This window comes from Lissotriton helveticus, chromosome 1_1, assembly GCF_964261635.1.
Source record: "Lissotriton helveticus chromosome 1_1, aLisHel1.1, whole genome shotgun sequence".
NCBI classification, from domain to species: domain Eukaryota; kingdom Metazoa; phylum Chordata; class Amphibia; order Caudata; family Salamandridae; genus Lissotriton; species Lissotriton helveticus.
In genome coordinates, this window is record NC_136057.1 from 446531944 (window position 1) to 446547745 (window position 15802).

General features: G+C 49.5%; 1 protein-coding gene across 3 annotated transcripts in view; it reads left to right on the top strand.

Moving 5' to 3' along the window:
- SMC1B (structural maintenance of chromosomes 1B) overlaps positions 1–15802 on the top strand; it is a 2760606-nt gene that overhangs the window by 2447287 nt on the left and 297517 nt on the right. For all 3 annotated transcript variants that reach the window (XM_078673832.1, XM_078673834.1, XM_078673833.1), the window contains one exon: positions 13398–13549. In XM_078673832.1, coding sequence (XP_078529958.1) covers positions 13398–13549 — 152 coding nt within the window. The remainder of the gene's footprint in view (positions 1–13397; positions 13550–15802) is intronic.

Genomic DNA, 15802 nt, shown 5'->3' on the forward strand with positions numbered 1-15802 from the left:
GGATACTGAGTCACCTTATCAGTCCCTGTACAGTGTACCTTAGGTACCCAGGGCATAGGTGTACCCAGGGCCTACCAGGGGCTGCAGCATGTATTATGCCACCCCTGGCTGGCCATCCAAATCTGACACAACTGGCTGCTTGACAGCTGGGGCAAGGTGGTGTAATCACCCTTTGCTTTAGATATAGTATACCTATATCTAACCCTAAAATGGACACACAGATCTCCTATCAGTCACTCCTATGGCAGGCCTTAACAATCCTGAAGGCAGAGTGCTTGGAATCGTGTGAGATGGTGCTCTGGCATGAGCTGAGCCTGTCTGCGGCTTTCGGGATCCATCCCTTAGCCGTTTCCATGATATCGCATACCATATACTCTTAAGTGCATTATAATCCTCGCGGTTATATGCCAACTCTGGTATCGCTTTATCAAAACATGTCGAGTAAGGTGTCATACGAATTGGAATACTAACCCCTCGCCAATTCTGGCGACGGGGTTAGCATCCCACCCTTCTAGAGGGACACGACATGTATGTAACCCCTAACCCCGGTTAAAGTCAGACAGAGCCTTAGCATCCACAAAATGGATGCTGCCACCGAGACACAAGTCTGCCCTCCTGCTGCTGGGAGTCCTCCCAGAGCAGGAGATAAGGACAAAGGGTTTCCTGCCAGGGGCGGTGCCAGCACCGTCCCAGACAGGGTTTTGTGTATTGTAAGTAGGCAGGGCTACAGAGGAAGGTGACTGCAAGTGGCACCCCGGTGCTCACTGTGCATAGGCCGGCTGAAACCAGTTCCAGGGGCACTCCAGCCCCTGGCCTGAGGAAAGCCCGCCAAGGAAGTGGGTGTAACCACCCCCCTCCTGGTCCCACCCCTAGGGCAGGACTTAGTCGCGTGCCAGCCCCCTTTTCCCAGATAAAGGTAGGGACTGGCCCCCTTCCAAATCAGATCATCTTTGAATCCTGAAACTACTTTCCACGAAAGGAACTCAAGACTTCTTCCTAAGATTTCTCCCTTGTGACTAAGGAGTAGTCACCCTGCATCCGCAGGCACCATCTTAAAGAACACTGCGGTCTGCTGCAAGTCTCTCCTCCGGATCAAGACTGCCCAGCTCGACGAGAACCGGCTTTCCTGGCACCTCTGACCTCTACCTACATCATCAGTCACGCTGAGATTCGTGGGTGTGACGAGACCTCGAGGGACCGGCCATCTTCAAGACTGCACGACGCTTGCCCAGCACGACTCCCGAGGGACCCTCGACTGAGTGCTTTGGGGTAAGAGAAGCCCCGACCCTGAGCAGCTCCAGCACCGAAGAGCAGCCCCCCAGCATCTCCACGATCGGCGTGGGGCCCTTCTGCTTTTTGCTGCTCACCGCGTTGTTTGGCTACTAGCCCGCTGGCTTGTGGCCTTCCGAACGACGCCCGACGACAATACTGCTGCTAGTCTGGTTGCTCCAGACTGGCCCTTGCTTCCCTCCATCGGAGAAGTACCCTGGACCCTCCTGGTCCAACTAAGACGCCATTTTAGGTCCACCGCGTGGGCCTTGCATTTGCCAAGACTTGTTGCCCAATCCTGGGTCCAGCGACGTCGACAGCAAGAACCTTCGTGGGACAGCTCGCACCTCCATCCTGGTCGCCGACAACGCCTCCTGGTCCGAGAGACTGCAGAGCCCAGCAGCGCCCACTCACCTGACTGCGGTGACTTCGCCCGGTGCCATCCTGGTGCCCACTCAATCACTGGCTAGTGATTCAAGAACTTGGTCCCCTCTGCTTTCAGGTTTCCTTCTTCCTTGATCCAGGCTTGGATCCATCGAACTTTCCTTCACTGGTCGCCTGCCAGCAACTTCCTTCTTCCAGGCTCCTGGTCCGGCAACGAGATTCCCGACGTCTTTTCAGACCTATGCAGCTGCAGCCCCTGGGCTAGGTAACTTCGGCACTTCGGTGTCCCAGCATAGCCTCACTATCCAAGGGTCAGGATCCACTGTCGTTTTCTTCCTACCAGGTCGGGTTCGCCCGTGAACACTAACTTTGCCTTTACTAGCTTCCATAGACTTTGTCCCGCATCCCGCGTGAGAGTGCACACTCTGCACCCGAGTCCCCTAGGTCTCCTAGAAGTAATCTAACGATTCTATAGTCAAGTCCTAGCGATTCCAAAGCCTATTAGTACTGTACTTACCTGCTAGTAATTTCGCATTCCACTTTTAAAGTATATGGTTTTTCGTGCCCCTCGGGCATTTGTGTATAACGTGCTAACTTAAGTATTTTCACAAGAGTTTTGTTGTGTGCTTAGCACCCTGTCCTCATAAAGAGTACAGGGTTGTTGTGATTCTAATAAATACATTGTTTATTTTCATAACACTTGTGTGGTGTCCTTTCACTGGGTGTTCAAGGGGTAATGTGATGGTAAAACAGCTGGCTTAACACGCCCTCTAGAGTCTTAGCCTTAGACTGCTCGTATCCATGCTACTAGGATAGCTGGTCTATAAGGTTGACTTACAACTAATCATCAATAAGGGTTGTTTGGACTGATATATAGTGATCACTAGAATAGTGAACACTGCACATCAGGCCAACTTCTCACAACTACCCTTTCCATAGTGCCAATATCGGCCCACTCACCAGCCCTCTCGCAGCAACATGCATGTCGCAGAAATAAGCAGACAAGACAACTTTTTGTTGGAGAAAAATTGCTGCAGGTTTATAAGCATATACACATGCCAACATGGTGGGTTATCTTACAGGCGATCCAAAGGCAAGCCGCCCCTCGCGGCCTACCACCTGATGGGCCAATTTGCATTGTGGCCTTAGCCAATCGTTGCTTAGCGGTTGTGGTGAGGAGATAGCCCCTCCCATTTCTGGTGAACCATTGGTCCACCCTCTTGCTCACGCCCCCCCCTACGAAGGGCGGAGCGTTCAAGCGACCCCCGGTTGTACAGGTTTCCAACCGCCCGTAGGATAGTGGGGCGCCGTCGCACCCCAGGGTCCACCGCACAGACTTCCTGGGGATATTAGGCCTCAGCATCCTTTGTGCTCCTGAAGAGGGTACTCCCGGGTACCTTTCCACCTCTGGATCGCCCTGTAACTCCGCCACAGCCCTGGGTGTGGCGACCGTCGCAGCCAGGGCCCCCCACCAAGGCCAGCATTCCTCCTACTATTACTAGCGCGTTATTTCTAGGGCCTAGCCTGAACAGGTCCAAGTTTAAATCGGGCAGGAGTGCCAAAATGTCCTCCCAAAGACCCTTGCGCTTGGTGTAAAGTCTCCCAAGTCAATGACGTCCTGTCTCCTCTGCCCCTTGAATTACACACAGCGCAGGACTTCCTGCGCATTGGCTCCTGCGCCTCCCCTGACGAGCGCCTTGCCTACAGAGATAGAGACATGTCTGACCACTGAGATTTACCTATCCCCCACTGGTGGCAAAACCCACCGTAAGTTCATTGTGGTCGTTCTATTAGGTGCCATAAAATGCCGTAATGGCCAGCGCAAAACATGGTAAAAAGATCCTTGGTGCACACACCAGGTGTCACGTTCAGGATTGGGGAATTAAGAGTATTGAGTCCGATCATGAGACACTGCAAAATTTTGCAAAGTGTCAACCTACACTGCTTGCTGAACCAGGGACTGGTCACAGATGCCTGGACCCTGCTAACCGCTTGAGACCCTTATATATACACCAGAGTGGTGTCGACTAAAGATAGTGTGTCACAAGGTTCCCTAATTGGTGGATAAGGAGTATCCCCTGGAACCAGGTTTGAAAGTGTAAATACAGTGACAGGCACCTCAATCCAGAATACCCTTGCCTGATCCTCAGAGGCACCTAGAGCCCGCTGCCCCCCGCAACCCATGGCGGGGGAAAACTGTCCCAGAACCCCCAGACTGAGATTCGAACACTATCACCACCACAGGCTCTAGCTAAAGATTGGCTACCCATGACCTGGCAAGGCCTGACGGAGGCCAACCCCCCCCCTCCTTAGTTGACTACCTAACCCTGGGGAAGGTGAACTTGCAGTAAAACCCGAAGGGGGGGTCAGTGACCGAATACATGCCTGCTAAGAGAGCAGTGAGATGCCCAACAAGCCTACTTCCGTCAAAATGTGCCAAACTAAGCTCTCCCCCCAAGCTCCCCTCAACATAATGCACCCCACCAAGCCAGACAGTTGGTATCGTTTTCCAAAACCTGTCTAAAGGGCGGGACTTGAAGACTGTCTAGGATGATCTAGCGGAACCATCTCTAGGAGCATGCCTGCGAACTGTAACATAATACATAGGTTGGACCGCCCACTGTCTGGGCGCTAACTTCTCTGAATGGGAGAAGGCCAGAAAGATATTTAATGCCTAGACAACGCCCTTCTAACAATGAACGCAGTGTCTCCTCGTGTTATCACATGTGCTTGTAAGTTGACGTGGAGGATGTGTATTTCACTGCTCGCCTCCAGTGTTCAACCGCTAAGCAGGGGGGGTGTTGACCGCGGGACCTCCGCCCTTGGGAGTAGTAGGGCATGGACACTCACCTTGTTCCATTCCGAGTCAGACATGTCAATTTCGTGTAGATTGTGTCCTGCCAGCCAGTAGGCGAGCCATTGCAATTGACATGCGAAGTTATATGCCCGGAGGTCTGGGACCCCCATACCACCCGCAGTCGTGGGGAGCTGCAATTTCTTCAGGCTGATACGTCGCCTCCCGGAGCCCCAAACCAATTCATTCATCAGGGTACCTAGTGTTTTGAATACGGTGGCAGGAATTCTCAGTGGCAGACCGGTAAAGTAGTACAACAGGTGGGGCAGGACCACCATCTTGGAAATAGTCACCCTGCCCGCCACTGCTAGCGGTAGCGAGGTCCAGAATTGCACTTGTGATCTTAACTTCGTTATCGCCCTCCCTATGTTGCCATCTAGTAGATCCCTTGACTCTCTGTATATTTGTATCCCCAGGTAACGAAAGGTGTGTTCCGCCACCTGGAAAGAATAGGGTGCAAAGGGAAGGTGGGTTTCCACTCTGGTTGCAGAGAAGAAAAAAACATACGATTTGGGTTCGCTAATCGTAAGGCCCGACATGATATAACAATATACATATATATGTGTAAATATACAATAATTAGTACATAGTACTAAACCAAAATATACACATATACATGTATAACCCCATAATATGCAGCTCAACATAATGTATAGGCTAATAAGACCTTATTACACACTTTCTGCAGTATGATAATACTCCATACACCAATGCAATAAACAGGCTAGAGCCTAGAAATGCATTTCATAACATAAATACCCTTTATTTTCATCAAAGAATCTGTTGTAAAATGCAATTAGCCTAACAAGGCTGCATATAAAAAAATGTCTGTGTACAGAAAATCAGACTGGCACCTCGCCTTTAAGGCCCCAGAGAATCTGAGCACTTTGCCTTTAAGGCCTCCAGGAGAAACCCTGCTCCCATCATGCCCCACAGGTGACAGTTAAGTCAGTTCTTTTTTCCGGCTTGTTCTGTGAGGAACCTGGAACTTGAGCTTGGCTAAATTTGACTTTTTTCAGTCAAAATTTGGTTTTTTCCTGTCTTTTTGACAAGATTTAGTTCTAGTGGTGGTTTGCTTTCATTTTCTGACTAAACTGTTGGAGTTTTTTAGTCAGTTATGCCACCTTTATTTTATAAATGTCCTTCCTGTGGGAAGAAAATGTCAAAGACTGATCCACACGCTGTTTGTGTGGTTTGTCTTCCTTCTTCTCATAAGGTGGAAGAATGCTATCACTGCCTTAACCTTTCCAGCAGGACTCTGAGAGAAAGGGAGAAGATGCGGCTTCTAGGTCCTTTGGAGAAAGAAGGAAAGGGGCCTAAAAGCTTGATCTCATTTGGAAGGCCCTCTTCTCGTGAAAATCGTCTAAGATCTGCGTCTCCTGAAGGTACAACCAAGAAAAAGCGTCTTCAGGAAGCGTCGACGTCGAAAAAGGTGCGTTCAGCGTCGAGATCGTATCGACGCTGAGGCAAGACAAAGCTCCATCGGCATCAAGGACATCACCGGTGAGGCAGAAGTCGACGTCGATGCAGTCGCCGTCGAAGAGTCTCTCGACATCAAGACATCTGGTGTCTGTTGCAGTAAGAACGACGTCGGGGGTACGGAGTTCGTCGTCGAAGGAGAAACAGCACTCGACGTCGAAGGAGAAACAGTACTCGACGTCGAAGGAGAGACAGCACTCGACGTCGAAGGAGAGACGACGGTCGATGTCGAAGGAGAGACGACGGTCGATGCCGAAGGAGAGACGACGGTCGACGTCAAAGGAGAGACGACGGTCGACGTCGAAGGAAAGACAAAAGATGTCAAAGAGAAAAGTGACGTCGAAAAAGAAAGTGAGATCGACGTCGAAGGATGATGCGACGTCCAGACATGAAAAGAAGAGGAGATTGAAGTCTCCATCGAGACGTAGTTCGACGTCTAGACATGCTTCAGGCTTGAGGCATGAAGAGAGAGTATCAGTGGCTAAGTCTCACCCACCTGCCAAAAGGTCGGCATCGAGACATTCGAGATCAGCCTCTCGGACCTCCCATAGGTCTTTGTCGAGGTCTGAAGTGATTCCACGGCCTTTGGTGACTTCTACACCTCAAGACCAGCAGGAAAAAGTTGCGCACCAGGATTCTTCGGTGGTGGCGCACTCTGGTTCGACTTCAAGGCAGTCGGTGTCAGAGGAAAGGCAACTCGTTCCCAGAGAACAAACTCATCTGGCTCACCACGATCTGAGCGGAGTGACTCTTCAAGGTCTTCCAAATCTTCACTGGGAATTCAGATTGTGCAAGTTTCGCCGGAGGGTTCTCCTGAGCGTGCAGCACAGCCGATTAACATGTTACCGAGATGGTTGGAAAGCCTACGACACTGGAAGATGCAACCAACTGCGAACCTAACTAGTGTGAGAGTTGCGGATACTCAGGCGGTTGTGTTGCCTAGGAGATCACGTTCTAGGTCTCCGGTAAGAGGGAGATCTCGCTCTAGAGAACGTAGACAGCAGAAGTCTGCTACTCCTGAAAGGCGAAGTAGGTCTCCTACATCATCTTCTTCATCGTCATCTCCGAATAGAAGTTCGTATAGAGACTATTCTCCTACGATATCGTCAAGTCCCCCTTCGAGGGTATCCCCAGTGGCTGACTTAGGCACCTTTAGCGATGTGTTATGTCGTGGAGCAAATAAGTTCAACATTGTGATGGCAGTTCCCCAAGTGACATCTTCTGTCATTTTTGAGACTTTGCAACACAAGACTTCTGCTAGACCTCTTCTGCCTTTGGTTCCTGGTTTGTTGGAGCCTGCTATGAAAACTTTCTTGACTCCAGCCACGGTGGCTTCAGGCCCTTCTAGGATTGCGAAGAAGTATAAGGCTCCTGACCAAGATCCTTTATTCTTACGTTCTGATCCTCCTCCAGACTCCCTTATAGTGGCGGCAGCCAGGAAGGCGCATTCTGCAACTTCTGTTTCCTCTGCCCCACCTGAGAAGGACAGTAAGAGCATGGATTCCTTAGGTCGGAGGATGTGTAACACTGCTGGGTCGGTGATGAGAGTGGCCAGTGCGGCAGCCTTACTGGGCCGTTATAATCGCCTTTTGTGGGACTCTTGGCTCGGTTTGCAGACAAGCTTCCAAAAGAAGATCAAAAAGATTTCCTGGAGATTGTAGGGGAAGGAGGTTTGGTCGCTAATCAAAGTATTAGTGCAGCTGCCGACTCTGCGGATCTTGCAGCGCATGGCTATGCGCATGGGATTTGTTCTACACGTTCAGCTTGGCTGCGTCTTACTGGACTAAAACCTGAAGCCCAGAGGAAAATGGTCAACTTGCCGTTCAATGGGTCGACATTGTTTGGGTCTCACGCAGACGATGAGATGGCAAAAATGAAGGTAGAGTTGGATACTCTAAAGGCTGTAGGCCTAGAGAAGAAAAAAGAATTTAAACGTCGAGGAACTTTTCGTCCCTACGACAAGAAGCCTTTTCAACAAAAGAGTCAACAAACAAATTGGTCCTCGCAAAACCAGGGCCAGAACCAACAGAGATCGCAGTTCCAACAGCGTCGCCCTGGACGAGGAAGAGGAGGAAATAGGCAGCAGTTCGCTGCTGCCAAACAACCTCAAAAGCAATGAAGGGAGTCTTCCTCCGCAGCCGTGGACCACTCCGGTAGGAGGAAGCATTGTGTCATTCTTAAATGAGTGGAAGCAACTGACAAAGGACAAGTGGGTGATTGGTATCATTCAGAATGGTTACCATCTCCTTTTCAAAAAGCCACCTCCTCTCATTCCTCCAAAGAAAATGTTACATTGGAATGTGAAGCTTTTACAAAAAGAAGCAAGTATACTCCTAGGAAAGAAAGCCATAGAGAAGGTTCCTCCTCAGCAGAGAAATCAATGCTTATATTCACGTTTTTTCCTAGTGAGGAAGAAGGGTCCAAACGCAGAATTCAGGCCTATTCTGGACCTAAGGCTTTTAAACAAGTACATTCGGAAAGAGAAATTTCGAATGCTAGCGCTTCATCAGATCTTCCCCCAGTTACATCAGGGGGACTGGATGTGCTCCATCGACATGAAAGATGCCTATTTTCATGTTCCCATTTCCAGAAAACATCGCAAATTTCTCAGGTTTCAAGTATCTGCTCATCACTACCAATATGCAGTACTTCCATTCGGCCTGAAGTCAGCGCCCAGAACATTTTCCAAATGGGATGTATGACATTACAACGCATGCTTTTACATCGCATGCTTTCCAACGCTGTTTTTACAACGCATACCATTACAACGCATAGTGCTTTTAGGCGCTGGATAGTGAATTGTTTAATTTACTATTCCAACTCCAGTCCCCGTGGATAGTAGGGAAGGTGTTGGATAGTACATTAAACACATTCCCTATCCTAGAGCGCCCCCCAGCGCAATGCGTTGTAATGGTTTGCGTTGTAAAAGTTGCGTCGTAAAGGCACTGCGTGGTAAAAGTTGCGTTGTAAAAGAGGTTTCCCTCCAAATGTATGGCGGTAGTTGCGGCCTTTCTTCGAAGGAAAAGGATTTTCATATATCCGTACTTAGACGACTGGCTTCTGAAGAATTCGTCCCCATCTCTCTTGGAGGAGCATCTGTCGATATGCCTCCACCTCATGCGCAGGCTGGGTCTTCAAGTCAACTTCCAGAAATCTATAATGAATCTGACACAGCGGATCCATTATCTGGGGGCCCTGCTGGACACAGAAAGAGAAAACGTGTGTCCTTCGGAGGAGAGGTGGTTATCGATCAAGTCCAAAGGTCATCTTCTTCTTCAGTCCAATTAGCCAACAGTTCGGAAAGTGTCCTCTCTCCTGGGGTCCATGGCCTCTTGCATCTTCATTGTTCCAAACGCAAGATTGCACATGCGTCCTCTGCAGCAGTGCCTAGAAGATCAGTGGAAGCAGAGAACGGGATGCTGGGAGGATCGGATTTTTCTCCACCAGTCTGCAAAAGATTACATCAGGTGGTGGATGAAGAGAACACACTTGATGAGAGGAGTGCCTTTTCATCAGGACCCTCCGACGCAGACTCTGATCACGGACGCCTCACTCCAAGGCTGGGGTGCTCATATGGGCCCTCTGCAGGTACAAGGGCTATGGTCAGATTTCGAGAAAGGATATCACATCAACCTGCTCAAACTCAGGGCTGTCCATCTTGCTCTAAAGTCTCTGGCTCCATCTCTACAAACTCGGTCCATCCTGGTGCAGACAGACAATACACTGACAATGTATTATCTAAACAAGCAGGGGGTACCAGATCCAGGACTCTGTCCTTAGAAGCCCAGACCATCTGGAATTGGTTACTAGCAAGAGACTTGTCAATAACAGCTGTTCACCTGCCAGGGTCTCTCAATTCGCAGGCGGACGATCTCAGCAGAGACTTCGTCGAAGCTCACGATTGGGTGTTCAACGAAGAAGTCGTGCACAGTATTTTCCAGTCATGGGAACACCAGATATCGATCTGTTCGCAGACGCGGCAAACACAAAAATGCCCCGTCTTCGCATCCAGGTGTTCCCAGAAAGGGTCGCAAGGGAATGCCCTTTTGATAGACTGGTATCAGAACTTACTGTACGCTTTTCCACCAACACCGTTGATACCGACAGTAATCAACCAGATGTACAAGACAAACTCCAGGATGATTCTGATTGCTCCCTGTGAGAAGTTGGCCTGATATATGATGTTCACTAGTTCTAGTGACCACCTTGTATCAGTCCAAACAACCCTTATGATGATTGGTTTTAAGTCAACCTTATAGACCAGCTATCCTAATGGTAGCATGGACAAAGCAGTCTTAGGCTAAACTCTTTTGGCATGTGAAGCCAGCTGTTTTACCACAATATAACCCCTTGAATACCAGATGAAAGGACACCACACAGGTTGTTATGAAAATAAACAGTATATTTATTAATAACAAACACCTCTGAACTCTTTATGAGGTCAGAGGGCTAAGCACATGACAATCTCTTAGGAAAAATACGATAAGTTGCACAAAATTACAATGGTGCCCTAGGGGCACGACAAACCATATACTAAGTAAGTGGAATGTGAAAGTCGATAGAAGGAATGGAGTTGTCCAGAGGCTGTAGGATCGATGGGACCACGCAACACTAACTCTAGGTAAGTAATAGGAGGCCCACGGAACGCGTGTGCAGAGTGTGAACTCACACGCGAGATGCGTAACAACGTCTATGGACAGTACAGTTCAAGTTAAAGGTGAGTACGGACAATCCTGACTAGTTAGGACTAAAACGACTGTGGAACTGGACACTAGGACAGTTAAACTACCCTTGAGCACCGAAATGCTCTCGTTACCTCACCCACGGGCTGCGGGTGCATAGGTGTCAAAGTGTGTCGGGTTCTCGCGTTGAAGTCTATGGAGCCTGGAAGAAAAGATGCTGCAGGCGACCAGGAGGAAGATGTCCGGTGCGATCCAAGGGTGGATCGGTGAAGAAGAGGACCTGAAAGCAGAGGGGACAGTGTTCAAAGTCACTTGCCAGTGACCGGTGTGGAACCAGGAAGGAACCAGATGCTGTCGTCGCGATCAGGTAAAGAGTGGACGCTTGACTTCGCAGCCACGTGGACCAGGAGGTGTCTTCGACGACCAGGATGGAGGCACGAGCTGTCCCACGCAGGCTCTCGCTGTCGGCGGTGTCGGATCCGGAATTGGAGTCAACAGGCCTTGGCAAAGGCAACCCACGCGGTGAGTGGAAAAGACGTCTGGTGCGGACTAGGAGAGTCTGGGGTGCCCCTCTTTTGGAAGGGAGCAAGGGCCAGTCTGGAGCAACCAGACCAGCAGTGAAGATTCAAAGGTCGTCGTCTAGGAGGCCACTAGCTAGCCGGCAAGTGACCAGACAATGCGTCGAGCAGCAAACAAGCAGAAGGGCCCCACGCAGATCTCGTGGAAGTTGGAGGGCTGATCTTCGGTGCAGGGGCTGCTCGGGGCTGGGGCTTCTCAATCCCCAAAGCACTTGGTCGAGTTTACCTCGGGAGTCGTGCTGGAAGCGAAGTGCAGGTTCATTCAAGATGGCCGGTCCCACGTGTCTCGTCGCACCCACGGGTCTCAGCTTTGCTGTAGATATGAGTTGAGGTCGGAGAGGTCTGGGAATCCGGGTCTCGTCGGGCTCTGAAGTCTGGATCCTCGAGGGAAGACGACAAAGTGAAGCCGTTGGATGCCTGATGGTGCGTGCAGTTGCAGGGTGGACACTCCTTGTCCACAAGGGAGATTCTTCAGTCTTCTGTGGAGCAGAACGTCGAAGTCCAGAGTTTCTTCTTGTAGAATTGTTCAGGATAATCTAATTTGGAATGGGACCAGCTCCTACCTTTATCCTACTAAAGGGGGCTGCACTACTGACTAGGTCCCTCCACTGGGTGGGACCAGGAAGGGCGTGGTTACACCCCCTATCCTTTGTCCGCTTTCCCGCCAGAGCTGGGGCAGGGATGCCCCAGCAATTGGTTTGAACTGGTGTATGCACAGGGCACCTTGTGTGCCCCAGGCATGTCTCATTCCTTTCAGGCCTGTCCTACCCAATACACAATATCCTGTCTGGGGTGGTGCTAGCACCTCCCAAGGCAGGAAACCCTTTGTCCAAGCCCCCCTCGCTGGAAGGACTCCCAGCAGCAGGAGGTCAGACTTGTGTCTGTGGTGGCAGCATCCATTTTGTGATGCCAAGGCTCGAGTTAACTTTAACCGGGGTTCACAGTTACATACATGTCGTGTCCCTCTAGAAGGATGAAATGCTACCCCCGTCGCCAGAATTGGCGAGGGGGTAGTTTTCCAATTCGTATGACACCTTACTCGACATGTTTTGATAATGTTATACCAAGAGTTAGCATTTAACCGCGAGGTTGATAATGCACTTAAGAGTATATGGTATAGCGTTATCATGGAAACAGCTAAAGGACTTGGTTCCGAAAGCTGTAGACAGGCTCCGCTTATGCTAGAGCACCATCTCACATTATTCCAAGCACTCTGCCTTCAGGATTGATAAGGCCTGCCATAGGAGTGACTGATAGGAGGATATGTGTCCATTTTTAGGGTTAGATATAGGTATACTATATCTACAGCAAAGGGTGATTACACCACCTTGCCCCAGCTGTCATGCAGCCAGTTGTGTCAGTTTTAGATGGCCAGCCAGGGGTGGCATAATACATGCTGCAGCCCCTGGTAGGCCCTGGGTACACCTATGCCCTGGATACCTAAGGTACACTGTACAGGGACTGATAAGGTGGCCCAGTACCAATTGGTAAATGCACCTAAAGTACATGGTTGTCAATTTAGAGAGAGAACAGCTAGGCTGTGGGTCTGATTAGCAGGCCGACAGCCAGAGAAAGTCGTAAACCAGTGAAGCAAAAAGCAAAAATCTGGGGTGACCATAGGATTGCAGACCCCACTCTCCTACACATATAACATAACATAACATTGTGTTCTCGCTATTGTACATAATCAGGTTCCTGGACGTTGTCTAGTATCCGGTGCCCTCCCCCGCCACCTCCCCACCACCCAAAATGCTCACAGCTTTCTGCCCCATATTTGTTCATTGCCTCTTGCACCCCTGATACATAGTGCCAATCCCATCTACATTTACCTCTTACTACACACAAACTTGTTCTCTGCAATGAACATCACCTTTGTTATGCTGAAGGTATGACTACGGGTCTGTGTGAATGTTTGTTCGTATAGGTCTTTCTTGTGAGCCAGTATGTTTGCTGGATTTTGTAAAAATGGTTGTAGGTGCTTGTCATGTGCATGCTATATGCATATGTATCCCATATGTTGAGTGTCTTTTTGCCCATGCACCATACAAAGCTAAAGCAAATGAGTTGGCCAATGCTTTGTATCTGCTGCCCAAATGTATGGCTTATAATTATTCAGTCAAAGTGATTCTTGTATTTGCACTTTTGTTGCAGGCCTTTCTTAGTCCAGAAAACCCAGAAGAACCCTACCTTGAAGGGATTATTTATAATTGTGTGGCTCCTGGAAAACGGTTCATGCCTATGGACAATTTGTCAGGCGGGGAAAAGTCTGTGGCAGCACTGGCACTCGTTTTTGCTATACACAGGTACAACAGTCACAAAGATATTTCATTGTAAATGTTTTAACTCTGCTGAATATTGAAAAAATAGCCAGCATTAGCAACACCAAAAAGATTGGGCCACATAAAAAAAAAACATCTGGCCACTACATGCTTGCAATTTAAATATGAAAATGTTTACTGATATGGCAGTTTTACTAGTGATGTTTTTAAATAAAAAGCCTTTCAATTGTGTCATTCATTTTAGGTTTAACTTATTTTTTATTGGCATTCAGAAAATAATAACATACACTTTCAGGAATCTGCCCATATGTTCATAAGACGGGGCAACATTTAGGACCTGTTCAGCCTAGACATGCATTACTTGGGTGCCCCTAGGACGCTTCCTGCTGGACTCATTGCAAAGACTGCAATGTCTCTAGTATTTCAAAGTCCTGCTCCATCTTGTAAACCATAATGCCATATAATAGGAAATGTGAAAAAGAAAAAAGAAAAGTGAAAGAAAGAAAGGCAACTCCCACCACCCCCCTCTCCCTCCCTCAAACTGGTGTGCTGGGAAACTACGGACTGGACTCCTGTGGGAGCCCCTTTCTTAAATGCAGGACAGCGTCTCTAAGTAGGTGACGTGGGGCACATGAGGCAGAGAAGCCACAGGTATCTGGGGCATGTGATTTCATTCATTTCGGATGACAGGAGCGAGAGCAGTGGCTGCCAGATTTCGCTAAAGCTTGCCATTGAGTTGCTAAGGGAGGCCTGTATGCGTTCCATACCCAGGATGAACCACAACCTATGTAACCACCCAACATAGGTCGGCTTTACCAACGTTCCCCAATGCGATAAGATGTTTTGAGAGCCGCCCCCAATGCCAATCCCATTTGTTTCCCTTTCCGAGATATGAACGGATGCGTGTAAACTGGGGATCCACATCGTTCAGAATCGCAGACCAATAACTTGTTAATTCTCTGCATTCCCACAACAAATGCAGCAACATACCTTCTGCACCACATCCCCGCCAGCAAAGTGGGCTGCGCTCAGGGTTACCCCATGCAAACTGACCGGGTCAAATACCAGTACATAACGACTTTGACCGCCGTCTCTTTGCTCGCTATATGTTGTGCGGTGTGGGCGGCTCTGTAGTAAATATCCGACCACTCCTTCGCCGTGAGATCTCTCCCCAGTTCACTTTCCCACCTTCTCTGTCCTATTGTATGTTCTTTTGGGACCTGAGGGCGTAGCACCTCGTACAGCTCCGAGATCATGTGTAGGAGAGTAGGGTCTGCAATCCTATGATCACCCAGATTTTTGCTTTTTGCTTCACTGGTTTACGACTTTCCCTGGCTGTGGGCCTGCTAATCAGACCCACAGCCTAGCTGTTCTCTCTATTCCAAATTGTACCCAGGTACTGAATTGGCACTGGGCCCTCTCCAAGTCCCTGTACCCAGGGCTGAGGTGTACCCAGAAGTCTCCCAGGGGCTGCAGCATGTATTATGCCACCCCTGGACTGACTAACCAAACAGACACAACTGGCTGCTTGACAGCTGGGGGCAAGGTGGTGTACTCACCCTTTGCTTTAGATATAGTATCCCTATATCTAAACCTAAATGGACACACAGATCTCCTATCAGTCACTCCTATGGCAGGCCTTAACAATCCTGAAGGCAGAGTGCTTGGAATCGTGTGAGATAGTGCGCTGGCATGAGCTGAGCCTGTCTGCGGCTTTCGGGATCCATCCCTTAGCCGTTTCCATGATATCGCATACCATATACTCTTAAGTGCATTATAATCCTCGCGGTTATATGCCAACTCTGGTATCGCTTTATCAAAACATGTCGAGTAAGGTGTCATACGAATTGGAATACTAACCCCTCGCCAATTCTGGCGACGGGGTTAGCATTCCACCCTTCTAGAGGGACACGACATGTATGTAACCTGTAACCCCGGTTAAAGTCAGACATAGCCTTAGCTCCACAAAATGGATGCTGCCACCGAGACACAAGTCTGCCCTCCTGCTGCTGGGAGTCCTCCCAGAGCAGGAGGCAAGGACAAAGGGTTTCCTGTCAGGGGCGGTGCCAGCACCGTCCCAGACAGGATTTTGTGTATCCTAGGTAGGCAGGGCTTTAGAGGAAGGTGACTGCAAGTGGCACCCCGGTGCTCCCTGTGCATAGGCCGGCTGAAACCAGTTCCAGGGGCACTCCAGCCCCTGGCCTGGGGAAAGCCCGCCAAAGGAGAGGGGTGTAACCACCCCCCTCCTAGTCCCACCCATAGGGCAGGACTTAGTCG